The sequence below is a fragment of the Pelophylax lessonae genome (assembly GCF_965119305.1).
Source record: "Pelophylax lessonae genome assembly, chromosome: 10".
NCBI classification, from domain to species: domain Eukaryota; kingdom Metazoa; phylum Chordata; class Amphibia; order Anura; family Ranidae; genus Pelophylax; species Pelophylax lessonae.
The window spans coordinates 228,502,344-228,523,267 of NC_138777.1; the positions used below are offsets into that span (position 1 = coordinate 228,502,344).

At 45.3% G+C, this 20,924-nt stretch overlaps 1 protein-coding gene across 1 annotated transcript in view; it reads left to right on the plus strand.

The window, feature by feature from the left end:
• Nucleotides 1-20,924, plus strand: part of SLC9A5 (solute carrier family 9 member A5) — a 139,121-nt gene that overhangs the window by 79,678 nt on the left and 38,519 nt on the right. The window contains exons 8-12 of the mRNA XM_082270038.1: nt 10,720-10,809; nt 14,786-14,856; nt 15,503-15,632; nt 19,287-19,375; nt 19,987-20,113. Coding sequence (XP_082126164.1) covers nt 10,720-10,809; nt 14,786-14,856; nt 15,503-15,632; nt 19,287-19,375; nt 19,987-20,113 — 507 coding nt within the window. The remainder of the gene's footprint in view (nt 1-10,719; nt 10,810-14,785; nt 14,857-15,502; nt 15,633-19,286; nt 19,376-19,986; nt 20,114-20,924) is intronic.

The window sequence follows — 20,924 nt, forward strand, 5'->3', positions numbered from 1 at the left end:
GGCAGGAGGGATGGCTGCCCTGGGTGCTGTGATATCATGTGAAGTGGAGGGACACCACAAGGAGATGGGGGAGGGGGGAGATTTGTGTTGGAAGGGGGAATTTGGGGGGCGGCAGGGGTATGTACAGTATTGTTCTAATTGGGAAAATTTTGGGCGAAGGGGGGTGCTAAGAGTGGTGATTTAGAGGGATTTGTGTTGGGAGGGGGGATTAGAAGATCCATGCTAGGAGAGGGGATTTCGGGGATATTTGTGTTGGGAGGGGTATGGGGGGGTATATTCATGCTAGGAGGGAGGATTTGGGGGAAATTTTTGTTGGGAGGAAGGATTGGGGGGGGGTTTGTGTTGGGAGTGGGGATGGGGTGGGGGGAGTAGATTCATGTTAGGAGGGAGGAATTTGGGCTGGGAGGGGAGATGGGGGGGGGGAGTAGATTCATGTTAGGAGGGAGGATTTAGGAGGAATTTGTGTTGGGAGGGGAGATGGGGGGGGGGGGGGAGTAGATTCATGTTAGGAGGGAGGATTTAGGAGGAATTTGTGTTGGGAGGGGAGATGGGGGGGGGGAATAGATTCATGTTAGGAGGGAGGATTCAGGAGGAATTTGTGTTGGGAGGGGAGATGGGGGGGGGAGTAGACTCATGTTAGGAGGGAGGATTTAGGAGGAATTTGTGTTGGGAGGGGAGATGGGGGGGGGAGTAGATTCATGCTAGGAGGGAGGATTTAGGAGGAATTTGTGTTGGGAGGGGAGATGGCGGGGGGGGGGGGGAGTAGATTCATGTTAGGAGGGAGGATTTAGGAGGAATTTGTGTTGGGAGGGGAGATGGGGGGGGGGGGGGAGTAGATTCATGTTAGGAGGGAGGATTTAGGAGGAATTTGTGTTGGGAGGGGAGATGGGGGGGGGGGGGGAGTAGATTCATGTTAGGAGGGAGGATTTAGGAGGAATTTGTGTTGGGAGGGGAGATGGGGGGGGGAGTAGATTCATGCTAGGAGGGAGGATTTAGGAGGAATTTGTGTTGGGAGGGGAGATGGCGGGGGGGGGGGGGGAGTAGATTCATGTTAGGAGGGAGGATTTAGGAGGAATTTGTGTTGGGAGGGGAGATGGGGGGGGGGGGGGGAGTAGATTCATGTTAGGAGGGAGGATTTAGGAGGAATTTGTGTTGGGAGGGGAGATGGGGGGGGGGGGGAGTAGATTCATGTTAGGAGGGAGGATTTAGGAGGAATTTGTGTTGGGAGGGGAGATGGGGGGGGGGAAATAGATTCATGTTAGGAGGGAGGATTTAGGAGGAATTTGTGTTGGGAGGGGAGATGGGGGGGGGGGAATAGATTCATGTTAGGAGGGAGGATTTAGGAGGAATTTGTGTTGGGAGGGGAGATGGGGGGGGGGGAATAGATTCATGTTAGGAGGGAGGATTTAGGAGGAATTTGTGTTGGGAGGGGAGATGGGGGGGGGGGGGAGTAGATTCATGTTAGGAGGGAGGATATGGGGGGAATTTGTGATGGGATGGGAGATGGGGGGGGAGTAGATTCATGTTAGGAGGGAGGATTTGGGGGGAATTTGTGATGGGATGGGAGATGGGGGGGGGGGGAGTAGATTCATGCTAGGAGGGAGGATTTAGGAGGAATTTGTGTTGGGAGGGGAGATGGGGGTGGGGAGTATATTCATGTTAGGAGGGAGGATTTGGGGGGAATTTGTGCTGGGAGGGGGGATTCAAAATGGGGGGGGGGGGAGAAGATGTGTACTGGGACATTTTGGGGGGAGGCAAAAGGAGGGTGGATTTCAGCAGGGGGACGGACTTGTACTGGGGGGGGGGGGATGAATGCTTAGGGGTTAAACTTGTAGAATAGTGCTCAGTGCTTTTGTGTGTAGGGGATGGTGGGGGTTGTTTTTTTCTGACACATAATGTTTATACACCTTGTGGGGGGGGGGGGGGTGCAGTTTGGCATGTTTGCCCTGGGCTCTAGATGACCTTGTCCCGGCACTGGCTGTACAAACCTATTGAGGACATCTCATGGTGAGGGTCTCTCGTTGTGAGGGACCGGCTCAGGTACACAGTATCAAACAGCCACTGGGGGGGGAGGGGTGGAGAAAACCCTCAGGGATGGATGGATGGGCTGATCACTCTGGCTGGTGCTGAAATCTGCAGTTCAGAGAGTCTCTTGATCCATGCTAGCCGACATCACTGAAGAGTGATCCTGAAGTTTCCTGAAACCCTTTTTGAGAGAGATCTGCCAGAATCTAGGAAATGGGAACCATTGGGTGCAGCACCAGCATCTAAGGAGCTCCACCAACATCTAAGGCCATGGTACCCCAACCTGCAGCCGAGGGCATTCCTCCCAACTTTTGAGATGGGAACAAGGGACACCTAGCAAAAGTATGTAGTCATAGGACACACCCCCTGCCACGCCCCCTTAAAGGAGAATTATACAAAAAAAAACTTTAGTTAAACCCACAAGTGCTTTTTTTTTTTCCACACTACTTTTCCTTGATATTGGTTTTTGACATTTCCAAATGCAGCAATTTAGAAATTGGGTGAAAAGTTTAGCACTGGGAAACTCTTTCTGAAAGATAAAAAAGTGCATTTTTTATACAACTCTATAGATCAGACCAAAATGAGGGACAAATGAAGAGGGACAGAGGGACTTTGTTTCAAATCAGGGATAGTCCCTTTGAAATCAGGGACAGTTGGGAAATACGCCTGAGGGCCACATGCAGCCCTTGGACCCCAGCAGTCTGTAGTGGGAACATTGATTAGGGGAATAACATTGATCTCTATTAGCCACATGTATCCTGTTCCCAGCTTTGTATCATCTTCTGCAGCATCTCCCCATCTAACAATGTATCCTGTCCTCACTCTCTGACCCTCATTTCCTCTATCAGGTCTGCAGTCTCTGACAGTCCTCCCAAGCATTACATATATTCAACAGTATGTTCGGCCCTTTGGGGGTGTCAGGCGCCGTATTTGAGGCCCCCCTTTATCTCAGAAGTTGACATTTGCTGATCTAAGGACAGCAGCGCTCATACAAGTGGTTGTACATGTTCCGTGCTATCTCCTTCCCCTTTCATAGCAGCAGGATTCAGGAAATGTTTACACAAATTTCGATACAAAGGTGAACTGTTAAAAGTGTTAGTCCCCATTCACACTAGCGCGACTTGTCAGGCGACTTGGTCGCCTGACAAGTCGTGGTCGGTCGCCTGCCATTGATTATCACAGGACCCGTTCTAATAGGAGCGACACAAGTCGCTCCGACTTAGAAAAAGGGTCCTGAGCTACTTTGGGGCGACCTGCATTGACTTCAATGATATGAAGTCCGTGCATGTCGCGCCGAGGTCACGGTGCACGCTGTGCACCACGACTTCACAGGTCGCCCCAGCAAGTAGCGTCGCCCCTGTGTGAACGGGGTCTGAAGCCACCCAAAACTGATTTGTCAGTTTTTGGCAGATGCTGGAGTGCTAAAGGGATTTTTATCTTTCTTAAATAACAAACATGTTAAATTTACCTGCTCTTGGGCGCTCCTGGCTCCTCCCCCCTGTCGATTGCCCCATAGCAAGCTGCTGTATTGGAACCTCTTGCATTGCTATGTGCATATTTTGGAAATTTCCCTGCTGGATCTGAAGCTAGAGCGTGTTCCTTTATAATTGGACCTAAAGCAGAATCAAAGGCAGTTTACTTTATAGTATACCTTTCCTCCAACGGTCTCATCCCTTGCTGGTGCCGGCATGGTCCCCCCATGTGTCTGTTTTCAGCCATCTTCATTGGTGGGCGCAGGGTGACATCCCTCCTGCTCATGCACAGGAGGCCACCATTCTGGCACATACTGATTGACTTGGCTATTTCAAGCTGAGCTGTGCATGCGCAGCTCAGTTCACATGCTGGGGACACTGCAAACAGGCAGGTAAGTGTATTTTATTGCAGAAGATGCATTACATGTCTGTTTTGTAATTTAAAAAAAACTGCCTGCTTGCAGCAACCAACAATGGAACTTTAGCCCCCCCCCCCCCTTTAACAAAAAGTCTAGATGGAAACTGTAATGCAGGCAAAGCTTGTTGAAAAGCTGTACTGAATCAATAATTTACCTACAAAAGTTCATTTTCCATAGCTGTAGTTTTTAAAAATGTCCACAAGATGGCACACTCTGCATGCTTTTCTGATTGATAAAGTCACATTTCAAGTTTCTCTGTTTGCATTCAACTGAAAGGTAATTCAGCAGGTCAGTTTCCCACCCAAAGCTGATAATTCAGTATTTGGTAGATGCTGTAGAGTTAAACCCTTTGGCAGTTTCTTCTATCCTTCAGAGGCTCTGTTTGTGAAATCTACATACCTGCTGTGGCATTTATTACTAGTTCAACCTATGATTGTATATACCCCTGTATGTTGTGGTGGTTAAGGTGCCCATCTAATAGATTTTGAAACTATTGATGCTCCCTGCTGATACCACTGCTTGTGGAAGAGAATTCCACATCCTTACCGCCCTGACGGTAAAGAACCCTTTACACAGTTTAAGGGTAAACCGCTTCTCTTCTGATTTTAGCGAATGGTCGCAAGACCTTTTATATTCCCTTTCACTGAAAAGTTTGTTCCTTATGCTAGGGTCGCCAGTACAGTATTTGTACATTGATATCATATCCCCCCTCAATCGTCTCTTCTCCAGAGAGAATAAGTTCAGTGCTTGTAGTCTTTCCTCATAGCTTAGATCCTCCATTCCCCTAATTATTTTTGTTGCCCTTCTCTGGACTCTCTCCAGTTCCAGCACATCCTTCCTGAGGACCGGTGCCCAGAACTGTACAGCATACTCCAGATGTGGCCGGACCAGAGTCTTGTAGAGAGGGAGAATAATCTCTTTATTTCTGGAGTGAATCCCCTTTTTTATACAACCCAGTATTCTGTAGGCTTTGCTTGCAGCAGCTTGATTTGGCATGCCACTGCTACGCTTGTCGTCCACTAGGATCCCAAGGTCCTTCTCCATCTTAGATTCCCCCAAAGGCTCTCCCCCTAGTGAGGAACTTGCATTCGTATTTCTGGCAATACCTTACATTTTTCAACATTAACCACTTGCCGACTGCCTAACGATTTACGTCGGCAGTCAGCCCCTCACAGGCAAAGTGACGTAGTACTACGTCGCTAGCCTATGAGGCTCTAGGGAGCGAGCGCGCGCCGCTGGAGGCGCGCTCCTGCTCGCTCGCGGACCCCCCCGCTCGTGTGAGCGGCGGACCCGATGTCCGCCGGTCACTCGCGATCGTTGGTTACACTGGGAGAAAGGCAGGCGGCTAATGTAAACAAAGCCGCCTGTCATTCTTCCCTGTGTAACAGCACAGATCATACGGTCCTGCTATGTAGGACCGTTGATCTCTGCTGTTACACACACAGCCACATCCAATCACAGTTAGAAGCACACCCCTAGGGACACACTTAACCCCTCCTTCTCCAATAAAGTTAACCCCTTCCCTGCCAGTGTCATTTTGACAGTAACAGTGCATATGTATAGCACTGATTACTGTAGTAATGTCACTGGTCCCCCCAAAAGTGTCAAAAATGTGAGTCAAGGGTCCGATCTGTCCGCCGCAATGTCGCAGTTCCGCAAAAAAAATCGCAGATCGCCGCTATTACTCGTTAAAAAAAAAAAACAATAAAAATGACAAAAATCTTTCCCTTAGTTAGTAAACGCAATAACTTTTGCGCAAACCAATCAAAATACGCTTTTTGCAATTTTTTTTACCAAACATATGTAGCAGAAAACAAATTGGCCTAAAATGTTAAAAAATTTGGATTTTTAAATTTTTTTGGGGGAATTTCATATAAAAAAATGTGAAAAATGTTGTTATTTTTGCAAAATTGTCGCTCTTTTTTTGTTTATAGTGCATGATCAAAAAATTGCACAGGTGATCAAATACCACCAAAAGAAAGCTCTATTTGTGGGAAAAAAAGGACGTCAAATTCGTTTGGGTACGGCGTTGCATGACCGCGCAATTGTCAGTTAAAGTCGCACAGTGCCGAATCGCAAAAAGAGGCCCAGACGTAAGACAGCAAAATCCTCCGGTGGTAAAGTGGTTAATATTTTCTTGGGGGGGCCCTGCCAGGTAGTCTGTACGGGGGCCCCGCGATTTCTAACAGCAGCCCTGCCTGGGAACATCTATTTTCCTTCATTAGAGCTTATTCTAGCCATTGTCTGTCATGTTATCCCTCCAGATTCATTTTTTTTTTTTCATTAAGACATCAGCAATCTCAAACCATTCTCCCTTTCCGCTTTTCATCCTCAGCGGTGACCCGCAGGTCACAAAACGGTTTATTTGTGGTCACTGAGAGAAGCGGCAGCTCGCGTCCGATTAGGTTAACATGATAATATGACATGTCCATTAACTTTCCTTTTACCGTGTAATTTATTTACACCCTGCTTGTGTATTATACTTTGTGCTATACAAAAAGCAGGCAGAGATTTATCGTCCGTCCGACAGACGCGTCTCTCCTAATTCACTTCAATAGTTAAATCAGATCTGCATCTCATTGTGTATGGACATCTGTGTGCGGTAAGTGATTTGATTATTATTCAGCGAATTACCGAGATTTAACCCCATCACAGCCACGTCAATGTGCAAGGGAGATACAAAAACTAGAATTGAATTGTCGTGACACGAGAAGCGGTTAATGACAGCCCAGACTGATAATGACAGATTTGCCTCGGCTCACGTTGTCTCGCCCACCAGGTTCAGGACAAATGAAGCCTGTCTGGAAGGGGTTGGAGCTGCCAGTCATTGTGATGACTTGATAGCTGACTAATGCAATGTACTTCTCTAAACTCTGCTTTTTTTTGGGGGGGGGGGGGGGGGGGGTTGATGCATCCCCCTTTTACATTAATTAAATTCTGCTTGTCATTTAGCAGCAGACATGTGTTTACAATTTAATACTCCTGATAATTTATTCATCCTCTACTGACTCTATATTCTTCAGACAGCATTTGATCGTCTTTATTTCAGTATCAGCTATTTTACTTTGTAGCCTTTTGATGTGATATTCATCCTCATATGGACCCCTAAACCCAATCCCTTCCTAAATATTATAAACTAATACCTGGTGATCCTTCCATGAAGGTCCCTGTTCAGGAACTTATTAGTTATGGGGTGATAACCATCTTCTAGGTGTGCTCCTTCCATAAAGGTCCATGTTCCAGAACCTACCTGTTATAGGGTGACAACTGTCTCCTGGTTGTGATCCTTCCACGAAGGTCCTTGTTCAAGAACCTACCTGTTATAGGGTGACAACTGTCTCCTGGTTGGGATCCTTCCATGAAGGTCTTTGTTCAGGAACGTATTGTTATGGGTGACAACTATCTCCTGTTATGATCCTTCCATAAATGTTGTAGTTCAGGAGCCTTTCTGTTATGGGGTGACAAGTGCCTCCAAGTTTTGATCCTTCCATGAATGTCCTTATTCAGGAACTTATTGTTATGGGGTGACAACTGTCCCTTAGTTGTGATTGTTGCATGAAGATCCCTGTTCAAGAACCTACTGTTATGGGGTGACAACTACCTCCTGGTTGTGATCCTTCCATGAAGGTCCTTGTTCAGGAACTTATTGTTATGGCTTGATAACTTTCTCCGGTAGTGTCCTTCCATGAAGGTCTTTGTTCAGAAACCTACTGTTATGGGGTGGCAACTGCCTCCTGGTTAGGATCCTTCCATGAAGGTCCTTATTCAGGAACTTATTGTTATGGTGTGACAACCTTCTCCGGTTGTGTCCTTCCATGAAGGTCTTTGTTCCAGAACCTACCTGTTATAGGGTGACAACTGTCTCCTGGTTGGGATCCTTCCATGAAGGTCCTTATTCAGGAACTTATTGTTATGGTGTGACAACCTTCTCCGGTTGTGTCCTTCCATGAAGGTCTTTGTTCCAGAACCTACCTGTTATAGGGTGACAACTGTCTCCTGGTTGTGATCCTTCCACGAAGGTCCTTGTTCAGGAACGTATTGTTATGGGTGACAACTATCTCCTGTTATGATCCTTCCATAAATGTTGTAGTTCAGGAGCCTTTCTGTTATGGGGTGACAAGTGCCTCCAAGTTTTGATTCTTCCATGAATGTCCTTATTCAGGAACTTATTGTTATGGGGTGACAACTGTCCCTTAGTTGTGATTGTTGCATGAAGATCCCTGTTCAAGAACCTACTGTTATGGGGTGACAACTACCTCCTGGTTGTGATCCTTCCATGAAGGTCCTTGTTCAGGAACTTATTGTTATGGCTTGATAACTTTCTCCGGTAGTGTCCTTCCATGAAGGTCTTTGTTCAGGAACGTATTGTTATGGGTGACAACTGCCTCCTGGTTAGGATCCTTCCATGAAGGTCCTTATTCAGGAACTTATTGTTATGGGTGACAACTGCCTCCTGGTTAGGATCCTTCCATGAAGGTCTTTGTTCAGGAACGTATTGTTATGGGTGACAACTGCCACCTGTTATGATCCTTCCATAAATGTTGTAGTTCAGGAGCCTTTCTGTTATGGGGTGACAAGTGCCTCCAAGTTGTGATCCTTCTATGAATGTCCTTATTCAGGAATTTATTGTTATAGGGCGACAACTGTCTCTTAGTTGTGATTCTTCCATGAAGATCCCTGTTCAAGAACCTACTGTTATGGGGTGTCAACTGCCTCCTGCTTGTGATCCTTCCATGAAGGTCCTTTTTCAGGAACTTATTGTTATGGTGTGACAACTTTCTCCTGTTTTGTCCTCCCATGAAAGTCTTTGTTCTGGAACCTACTGTTATGGGGTTACTACTGCCTCCTGGTAGTGATCCTTCCATGAAGGTCCTTGTTCAAGAACCTATCTCTTACGGTAAAACAACTACCTTCTGGTTGTGATCATTCCACGAGTGTCCTTATTCAGGAACGTATTGTTATGGCGTGACAACTTTCCATGAAGGTCCTTGTTCAGGAATGTATTAGTTATGGGGTGACAACTGTCTCCTAGTTTAAAATCTTCTATGAGGATCCCTGATCAAGAAACTATCTGTTATGTGGTGATAACTGTCTCCTGGTTGTGATCTTACTATAAATGTTGTTGTTCAGGGACCTATCTGTAATGGAGTGACAACTGTCTTCTAGTTGTGATCCTTCCACGAAGGTCCTTGTTCAGGAACGCATTGTTATGGGGTGACAACTGTCTCCTAGTTGTGATTCTTCCATGAAGATTCCTGTTAAAGAACCTGTTATGGGGTGACAACTACTTCCTGGTCGTGTCCTTCCATGAAGGTCCTTGTTTAGGAATCTACTGTTATGGGGTGACAACTGTCTCCTAGTTGTGATCCTTCCATAAAGGTTCAGGAAATACCTGTTGTGGGGTGATAACTGTCTCCTGGTTGTGATTCTTCCATGAAGATTCCTGTTCAAGAACCTGTTATAGGGTGACAACTATTTCCTGGTCGTGTCCTTCCATGAAGGTCCTTGTTTAGGAATCTACTGTCTCATAGTTTTAAATCTTCTATGAGGATCCCTGATCAAGAAACTATCTGTTATGTGGTGATAACTGTCTCCTGGTTGTGATCTTACTATAAATGTGGTTGTTCAGGGACCTATCTGTTATGGAGTGACAACTGTCTTCTACTTGTGATCCTTCCACGAAGGTCCTTGTTCAGGAACGCATTGTTATGGGGTGACAACTGTCTCCTAGTTGTGATCCTTCCATAAAGGTCCTTGTTCAGGAACTACCTATTATGGGGTGATAACTGTCTCCTGGTTGTGATTCTTCCATGAAGATTCCTGTTCAAGAACCTGTTATGGGGTGACAACTACTTCCTGGTCGTGTCCTTCCATGAAGGTCTCTGTTTAGAAATCTACTGTTATGGGGTGACAACTGTCTCCTGATTATGATCCTTCTATAACTGTTGTTGTTCAGGAACATATTAGTTATGGGTTGACAACTGTCTCCTAGTTTTAAATCTTCTATGAGGATCCCTGATCAAGAAACTATCTGTTATGTGGTGATAACTGTCTCCTGGTTGTGATCTTACTATAAATGTTGTTGTTCAGGGACCTATCTGTTATGGAGTGACAACTGTCTTCTACTTGTGATCCTTCCACGAAGGTCCTTGTTCAGGAACGCATTGTTATGGGGTGACAACTACTTCCTGGTCGTGTCCTTCCATGAAGGTCCTTGTTCAGGAACCTATCTGTTATGGAGCGACAATTGTCCTATAGTTGTGATCCTTCTATGAAGGTCCTTGTTTAGGAATCGACTGTTATGGGGTGACAACTGTCTCCTGATTATGATCCTTCTATTACTGTTGTTGTTCAGGAACCTATCTCTTATGGAGTGACAACTGCCTTATAGTTGTGATCCTTCTATGAAGGTCCTTGTTCAGGAACGCATTGTTATGGGGTGACAACTGTGTCCTAGTTGTGATCCTTCCATAAAGGTCCTTGTTCAGGAACTACCTGTTATGGGGTGATAACTGTCTCCTGGTTTTGATTATTCCATGAAGATTCCTGATCAAGAACCTGTTAGGGGGTGACAACTACTTCCTGGTCGTGTCCTTCCATGAAGGTCCTTGTTCAGGAACCTATTTGTTATGAAGTGACAACTGTCTTATAATTATGATCCTTCTATGAAGGTTCAGGAACCGACTGTTTTGGGTGAAAAGATGAAATGTTTTCCCACGTACACAAAGCCATACAAAGTTTGGGCAAGCTGATTAATTTGCTGCATGTAGAGTAAAATGGCCGCCCTCTCGCTTCTATTTCAGGGCCTGACCATCAAACCTCTTGTCAAGTGGCTGAAAGTGAAAAGAAGAGACCACCACAAGCCGACCTTAAATGAGGAATTACAAGAGCATGTAAGCCTTTCAGATCTTCGGCCCCCCCAGCAGCTGTTGTACTTCCGTCCTTGGTAAATCATCCATGCCATCTAATTAGGTGTCCTCATCCGACCACAAAGACCTGCTCATGTTTTCTGTGGTTTGGAGGAAAGAAAGGCCATGGATGGAGTGAGTAGCAGGGAAGGTCATCACATTGGCATGGAGGGGAGTTACGTCTTCTGGCAGAGGGCATTTTAAAGAGTTGTTAAAGTGAAATCATAATTGCATTTATATAGCTAAATAGACTGTTGGGATCAGGGCCGTAGATGATTTTTTTTCCTGGGGGGGGGGGGGTTCAGCCTTGAGTACCCAGAGAACAATAATTATCACGCCTGCCACGCTGTGACAAATTGTGGTGTGTAAATATATACAGTATATACAGCGCCCCCAGCAGGCACATCTGTTAGTGAAGCAAATAGTGAACATGGCTTCAATGTAAGCCGGGCCCTGCCTGTCAGCCTCGTGGATGAGACAGGTGGTCTTCCCGGTGGCAGTGCGGCTCCCGCAGCTGATAGGCTACACCTGCCTAGCTGCTGTGAAATTGACCGATGCCCCCACCCCCCCTTATCTACGCCCCTCATTGAGATACATACAGTATATGTGAGCAGCACCCCTACCAGAAAGCAGAGCCAGAGCCAATTTCAGTAGCTTCTGTCTGTGAGATCTTTATTAGCTCCCTTAGTGGTAAACCCGAGCGTGACTCGGGGTGGTTTTTTCATGCTAGGATCGGTATCCCCGGGTCACGCTCGGGGTAGATGTGCAGAGCTTGCAGCGGGGTTCCTTACCTTCTCCTGGCGATCCAGCGATGATCTCCCATTTCTGTGATCGCCGCCGAGATCCCCGCCGCGCCGTCCGTCGCTGTGATGACTTCCTGGTTCCGTTCCCTGCAGCAGCAATGGTGCATGGGAGCGGAACTGGGAGGGAAATTCAAATGTTGCACCAACACAAACACATAAAAAGGAGGTGATCCAGTGTAATCTGAGAGGATTACACTGTATCACCTTAGTATCAGAAAAATATCAAATATTATAAATTGTAAATTATAAATTATATTATTAATATATATTATATATATATATATATATATATATATATATATATATATATATATATATATATATATATATATATATATATATAATATATATTATAATATTTATATTTTATAATATATTTTATAATATATCTATTATTAATATAATATTTATATTTTATAATATATATTTATATTTTATAATATATATATATATATTAAATTATAAATATCAAAAAATTGTACCGCTTTTGGTACATAATTCCTGACATAATCATACCGCCAGGGAGGTTAAAGTATATTTATTGACAAAACTTTTTTTTTTATTTATTTTTTTTAAATATTGGATAGATTAGCGAGGGGTTAGGACTCAAACCCGATTTTAATTGCTGTCTGTGCCCCAACTAGGATGAGTCACCTTCTCTATCTGTTCTGATAACAAGAACAAGACATGAAGGGGAAATCTTGGGGCAATAGGGCACACCTGTTCCAATGACATCTCACTAAAATGTGATTTCCTCCCACTTCCTGTTGTGTCTGCAGAAGAGGAAGTGATGGGAAATCACCCCAATGGGACACAGCAACAAAAAAAAAAAAAAAAAAACTGACAGGGGCTCTAAAAATTCTCTACTTTATCCAAAACTAAAAAGAAAACTTATGTTTATAGATACACTTCAAAGCGAAACTTAAAGCAGATCTCCAGCCTCGCCCCTCTCATTTTTTTCTCATACCCCTGCCTACTTTGATGCGGGTTTTAACTATCTCAGATCCTTACTTTCCCAATGGATCCAGGGGTTTCCTGCAGAATCCCCTCAGAAATCTGCCCCACTCAGTCCCGTGCCGCCATATTCTTTTGTGATTATCATCTGGAGGCCCGCCAGCTCTGACACGCTGCAGGACCCCCCCTCCTCCTTTATCAATTCGGATACGCATGTCACATATTCCAGAAGGCAGAGAGGCAAAAGAAAGACAGTGAAGATCATTTGGCCCGGGGCGGGTTGGCACTGAACTTTCAGTTAAAAAAAAAAGGAAATTTTTTAAAAAAGTGCACCCCCCATGTAAAAGAGGGTGAGGATAGGTGGAGAGGAGGGAACTTGACAATGAGAGAAGATCCGCTTTGACCACTCCTAAATTATCTCCCCCTTACTGCTGTTCTGCGCCACTATAGTAAAAAGAAAGGCACACGTGCATATGTGCCGCTGGTCTCTCCAAGGCATTTGAGAGCTGGCAGAGACCAGCAGGGCATTTGCGCACACATGGCAGATTTCTGTGCGTGCGCACAAATGCTGCCAACTTCTGATGGATGGGCACTATAGTGCACTGCTGCATGTATGCAAGTGCGCAACATGCTCCACAAACTTGCAATTTAGTAACACACTGCCTTCCTGGGTTAACTGTGACATAGCAATCCCAGGAGGCAGTGGTGCCCGGCCCAGGCTGGAAGCCCTGAAAGTGTTGCCTTGCAGCACAAAAATATATATTTTTTTAAAAAGTAGAATAGAAGTAGAAGGGTTTGTGTAAGAGGGAGGGGGAGGGACAAAGTAAGACATTCTTCTGTAGGTGGATTAAAGTGTTACTAAACCTACAACAGTAAAATCAGTCTGTATATGCAGTAAAGCATGCTTGTTATACTCACTGTAGAACCTAATAGGTTAATCCTCTGCATTGTGTAAAAAGGCTGTTTGATCCTGCCTTCTCTGATCCTCCCCATCTTTCACTGTCCCCAATCCATCTCCTGAACGAACAGAGCCTTGGGGGTACTCTGCATATGTTCAGTTTTGTGTGTATTGCTAGAGAGTTTTTTTTTTTGGGGAGGGTGCATGTGATTAGCACAGGGCCAATCAGCACTGTCCAGACAGAGAGTCAGGGGTCCTGCAGCCTCATTGCACAATCATGAGAAAATGGAAACTCCTCCTATAAGCTTTAACCAGACGCTGAAAGAAGTCATAAGACTGCTATATACTGCTGATGAGAAAAGGTATTTAGCAATTTATATTTACTAAAATAATTGCATTTCCATGTTTTGTGTACTGTGGGAAACCAGATCTAGTGACTGCAGGCTTCTGGGGAGACCAGATATAGTGACTGCAGGCTCCTGGGGAGATCAGATATAGTGACTGCAGGCTTCTGGGGAGATCAGATATAGTGACTGCAGGCTTCTGGGGAGATCAGATATAGTGACTGCAGGCTCCTGGGGAGATCAGATATAGTGACTGCAGGCTTCTGGGGAGATCAGATATAGTGACTGCAGGCTCCTGGGGAGAGCAGATATAGTGACTGCAGGCTCCTGGGGAGAGCAGATATAGTGACTGCAGGCTCCTGGGGAGAGCAGATATAGTGACTGCAGAGTCCTGGGGAGAGCAGATATAGTGACTGCAGAGTCCTGGGGAGAGCAGATATAGTGACTGCAGAGTCCTGGGGAGAGCAGATATAGTGACTGCAGAGTCCTGGGGAGAGCAGATATAGTGACTGCAGAGTCCTGGGGAGAGCAGATATAGTGACTGCAGAGTCCTGGGGAGAGCAGATATAGTGACTGCAGAGTCCTGGGGAGAGCAGATATAGTGACTGCAGAGTCCTGGGGAGAGCAGATATAGTGACTGCAGGCTACTGGGGAGAACAGATATAGTGACTGCAGAGTCCTGGGGAGATCAGATATAGTGACTGCAGGCTCCTGGGGAGATCAGATATAGTGAATGTAGAGTCCTGGGGAGACCGGATATAAAGAATGAAGGCTTCTGGGGAGACCGGATACAGTGAATGCAGAGTCCTGGCTTTGGTAACACTTTAAGTAATGATGAAGCCCGTGCGTACAACATAAAACCTCATGTTAGGCTTTATTCTATTGTTGAAGATTTTTTCGAAATATGCATTACATGATTTTTTAAAACATAATATTTATGGTGAATTTTCTGTCTTTTCGAGGCTTTTGATCATATCCTGGCAGCTGTAGAGGACATAGTCGGCCATCATGGCTATCACCATTGGAGGGATAAGTGAGTAAATCCAGATTATTGAAACTATCATTAATCACATCTGAAGGTTGAAGATCCCTAAAGCGGCATTACACCCAAAAACAAACATGTATTGTATTGCAGCCTACCAATTCTTAGATGTGATGGTGGCATTCATCTCTTACTCCTATTTTCATCTGGTAATCCAGCCAGTAAGTCTGTTGTTTTTCAAAAGAACAAGCTCTCCAACAAATGTATCAGTTACAGGGATGATACAAACCATTTAACACTGGCGGGGGTGCTTACATTAATCAGCTTTTATTTATTCATGTAAAACCTATATCCCAAAAGGAAACAAAAAATGCTGTAACTGCTGATAACTTGTGAGCTGGAGTTTGGTTTTAATTTGTTAGCGTATCTACATCTGCTAGTCCACCTAACACTCCCCTCCCCCAGACTGGCAATGCTACTGTCAAAAGGTGCCCCCTGTGCTCCTTCATCCAAAGTGGGGGCACTCTAATACAGGAGGGGTGTTACTGGACAGATCACTAGGTGAAAACAGAGGGGAAAAAAGCCTAAAAAAAAGAAAACGAATGCAGCCACCACATCTAGGTATGTTGAAATATTTGACATTTTTAGTTTTGGGGTTAATATTGCTTTAACTTTTATTCTTCCTCTCATTACACAGGTGGGAACAGTTTGATAAGAAATATCTAAGCCAATGGCTGATGAGGAAATCCGCGTACCGCATCAAAGACGAAATCTGGGAGGTTTGCTACAAACTCAACATCCGCGATGCTTTAAGTCTGGCAGACCAGGTATCGGCCTCACTACCTCCATCCTTTCTCAGCTGTGTCTTGTAGTGTGTCAGGTACTCTTTGTAGCAGGGGTTGGGTGACCTCCTGCCTGCATGCCTGAGCTAAACTCAGATGGATTCCAGGAAGTAAATGCTACATGAATCATCTGCCCTTACTTAAGATGGAGGCAGCTATGTCTGTTTTCCAGGGTGATTTCTCAAAATAAAGCATGGAGACATGGAGGGATTGGTCAGTTTGCTTTGAATATTAAAAATAATTCACCACTTAACCACTTCCCGATGACTCTCCGCCTTTTTACTGCGGCAGGGTGGCTCTCCTGCGCAAACCTACGTAGACCTACGTCGGTCGCGCGCGGGAAGCTAGGGGGCGAGTGCTGCCTGACACCCGCGATCGCTCCCCGCTGAGAGAGAAGGACGGTCAGCTGTTGTAAACACAGCCGACCGTTCTTCTCCCTGCAATGATCATAGAGCCCCTGTGATCCTTCTATATAGGATCACAGGTCTCTATGGTCATTTCAGAAGCCACACCCCCATACATTTAGAATCACTCCCCTAGGCTCACATTTAACCCCTTGATCACCCACAGGGTTACCCCTTCCCTGCCAGTGTCATTATTACAGTAAGGACTCTTTCACACGGTCCGCCTCCGTAGGCGGATCCATGCTGCTTAGCGGGGATCGATCCGCGATCCCCGCTGAGCCGGCGGATGACAGCTCCGTCTCCGCTTGCAGTGCGGAGAGGGAGGTGTCACAGCCCCCGCTGCTCTCTATGCGGAATCGGATGAGAGCGGACCGCCTGTCCGCTCTCATCCGATCCCATCCGATCCGATCCCCAGGACGGATGGAAAATAGGGTTTCCATCCGTCCGGATTTCACGGACAGGATCGGATGCGGATGGTGGCGGGTGTCAGCGGACATGTCACCGCTGACATCCGCTGCTCCATAGGGCTGAATGGGGCATCCGATCAGATCCGCCTAAAAAACTGACAGGCGGATCTGATCGGACCGCCCGTGTGAAAGAGCCCTAAAAGTGCATATTTTTAGCACTGATTACTGTAGTGATGTCACTGGTCCCCCCAAAAGTGTCAAAAATGTCAGTTAGGGGTCCGATCTGTCCACCGTAATGTCGTAGTCCTGCTAAAAATCGCGGATTGCCGCCATTACTAGTAAAAAAATTAATAAATAAAAATGACAAATCTTTCCCGTAGTTAGTAGAGGCCATAACTTTTGCGGAAACCAATCAAAATACGCTTATTGCGATTTTTTTTTTTTTTTTTTTTACCACAAATATGTAGCAGAAAACAAATTGGCCTAAAATGATGAAAAATTTGGATGTTTAAATTTTTTTTTTTTTTTGGGAATGTAATATAGCAGAATCTGAAAATATATATATATATATATATATATATATATATATTTTTTTTCAGAATTGTCGCTCTTTTTTTGTTTAAAGCACAAAAAATAAAAATCGCAGAGGTGATCAAATACCACCAAAAGAAAGCTCTGTTTGTGGGAAAAAAAGGACATCAATTTTTTTTTGGGTACAGCGTTGCACGACCGCGCAATTTTCCGTTAAAGTAACGCAGTGCCGAATCGCAAAAAAATGGCCTGGTCATTAAGGGGGAAAGTCTTCTGGAGCTGAAGTGGTTAAAAACTCGAATGAAAAGATGGGGGATTTGTGGTGATCAGGGAGGACGGGGAGGACGGGGAGGACGGGGAGGACGGGGAGGACGGAGGACTGTGCAGTCAGCAGAGCTGTCATGTCCACACCAGGCAGGATGACAGATTATTAATCTCACAGCTGCGGAGCAGAGACATCGCAGGACCGCAGATCCATCCATAAGAGCAGAAATAGATATCCGGCATTACTATAGACCATGAGTCAGGCTGGGATTGGGCTGGCAGCTGGAGGAACCTTTTTAGAAAGCACTGATGGAGCACATATGATTGTTCTCATTTCCTCCTGCAGCCCAACATCCTCCAAACCTCTCCCGCTTAGATGGTTTTAAAAACTATAAGGCTCAGAAAAACCATATACACTATATTGCCAAAAGTATTGGGACACCTGCATTTACACGCACATGAACTTTAATGGCATCCCAGTCTTAGTCCGCAGGGTTCAATATTGAGTTGGTCCACCCTTTGCAGCTATAACAGCTTCAACTCTTCTGGGAAGGCTGTCCACAAGGTTTAGGAGTGTGTCTATGGGAATGTTTGACCATTCTTCCAGAAGAGCATCTGTGAGGTTAGACACTGATGTCTGACGTGAAGGTGTTCTATCAGGTTGAGGTCAGGACTCTGTGCAGGCCAGTCCAGTGCCTCCATCCATTAATAATTGTGGTCACTGGTCCTCTAATCATTGTGGTAACTGGTCCACTAATCATTGTGGTCACTGGTCCACTAATCATTGTGGTCACTGGTCCACTAATAATTGTGGTCACTTGTCCATTAATAATGGTGGTCACTGGTCCACTAATCATTGTGGTGTTTGGTCCACTAATAATTGTGGTCACTGGTCCACTAATCATTGTGGTCACTGGTCCACTAATCATTGTGGTCACTGGTCCTCTAATCATTGTAGTCACTGGTCCACAAATCATTGTAGTCACTGGTCCTCTAATCATTGTAGTCACGGGTCCACTAATCATTGTGGTCACTGGTCCTCTAATCATTGTAGTCACTTGTCTTCTGATCATTGTAGTCACTTGTCCTCTGATCATTGCAGTCACTGGTCCACTAATCATTGTGGTCACTGGTCCTTTGATCATTGTAGTCACTGGTCCACTAATCATTGTGGTCACTGGTCCACTAATCATTGTGGTCACTGGTCCACTAATCATTGTGGTCACTGGTCCACTAGTCATAGTGATTACTGGTCCACTAATCATTGTGGTGTTTGGTCCACTAATAATTGTGGTCACTGGTCCACTAACCTTTGTGGTCACTGGTCCACTAATTATTGGGGTCACTGGTCCTCTAATCATTGTGGTCACTTGTCCACTAATCATTGTGGTCACTGGTCCACTAATTATTGTGGTCACTGGTCCACTAATCATTGTGGTCACTGGTCCTCTAATCATTGTGGTCACTAGTCCACTAATCATTGTGGTCACTGGTCCTCTAATCATTGTGGTCACTGGTCCACTAATCATTGTGGTCACTGGTCCACTAATTATTGTGGTCACTGGTCCTCTAATCATTGTGGTCACTGGTCCACTAATCATTGTGGTCACTGGTCCAATAATCATTGTGGTCACTGGTCCACTAATCATTGTGGTCACTGGTCCAATAATCATTGTGGTCACTGGTCCACTAATCATTGTGGTCACTGGTCCTCTAATCATTGTGGTCACTGGTCCACTAATCATTGTGGTCACTGGTCCTCTAATCATTGTAGTCACTGGTCCACTAATCATTGTGGTCACTGGTCCTCTAATCATTGTGGTCACTGGTCCACAAAAGAAAAAAATTAACATTTACCATGTTACAAAAGGACCCACACCAGAGGCATCTACCCTGGGTGTGTGGAGAAAGGGGAGTGGCCCGCTTATAAACCAAGGGCCAATGAGGGACAGCGAGCAGGACAAGGCTGAGGCAGTAACCCAGTGAAATCATCCACGTGTCCACACTTCTAATTCTAGTCTCTTTCCCTATAGGGTGGTCACATACTGTCCCCCGATAGGCTCTCTCTGCCATCAATGCCAAGTCGTGCCTCCATGTCTGAGACCTCCGTGACTAACCTGCTGTAAGTTGGAATTTAATTTTCTTGTTTTTTTTGGGGGGGGGGGGGGGCAGTGTATTTGCTCTAAGTATAACTGAAATCAAAACTTTTTCTTTTGAGTTTTGAATTTTGGAGGGTTTAGAACCCCACTTTTATTGCCTTTTATTTGCTTGGAAAATGTAAAATTTTAAGGTGCCACCAAAACGGGAATAGAAGGAAAATTTCCCAGTGGGGACACCTGTTCTGGTGACAACTGTCTAAGAAGGGATTTACCTTACTTGGAAGAGTTTGGGGATAGAAATCATTTATGTGTGACACAGATTGCAAAAAAACAAAAAAACAAAAAAAAACAGACAGGGGTCCACTCTATCCAAAATATTATGGCACACTGACCAATAAGGTGGTGGGAGGGGGTGAGGCCAAGCTTGACTTTAGAGGAAAAGTCATAACCATGTCTGGATCGGCTGGTCCTTTGGATCTGTGGTTTGCACTGAAGATAACCTGCACTCGTTTTTTAATCGACCAATTTTGAACCAGGATTAAAGTCTGTATATGGGCTGGTAAAATCCAATGTTTTTATTCTGTCATCAGTACTCTTCTTTTTTGCTGACTTCTTTCTGCTTCTCACCCCTCAGCAGGGAGAACGGAAGCAAGGCATGTCTGGACCTGCAGGCCATAGACACCGTGCGCAGTGGGCGGGACAGGGAGGATGCAGTCATGCACCATGTGCTGAGGGGGGGCCTCTACAAGCCACGGCGCATGGTAAGACCCTACTAAATGGAATCTACTTTCACATTCATAGAAACCACCTAAAGGACCTGTGGGGCAACGCATTTCCTGCACCTTTAAGTAATGGCAAGGAGTGGTGGGATGTGCTTGGGGGGGATATTGATTGTTGCAGGGGGTCCATTTTTTCTGGGAGGGTCTTATGTTGCTGGGAGGGATCTATTGTTGAGGGAGGGGTCTTATACAATATTGCCCACCCTGCACTCATAAACTCACAAAGTGTCAAAAGTTGTATAACAAAGCTGCTAGCACAGTTTTCCTGGTTTAAAAAAACAACAATAATAAGATATAAATGCCGAGCTTATAAGCTAAATATACTCCATGTAAATATAAGATAGAGGGATCTCATGACCAGACTCCTTCTGATGCGTTTCGTCACACAGAGACATCATCACACAGCAATAATAGACCCCTAGGTGCAAATCCACACAGAGGGTGCTGGGAAGAATCCGTCACCAAAAGCAGAAGTAAACACTGACCCATACCCTAAGTGATGGACTACTAAGCCAAAAGCAGTCAAATGCGCTTGAAGATAACAAGCTCCAGCTCTCCACACATACAGGATAATGGGTCCCTTAAGCATTGACAGGATCTGACACAGACAGGGTAAACATAGTAGTTAAGATCGCATGTATATCCTTGTATCACTGGGAATGTTTCCAACCGGTAAGATGGCTGACTACCAAGCGTGGCGACGTCACATGACCAGACTCCTCCCGATGCGTTTTGTCACAAACAGACATCATCACACAGCAATAATAGACCCCCTATGTGCAAATCCACACAA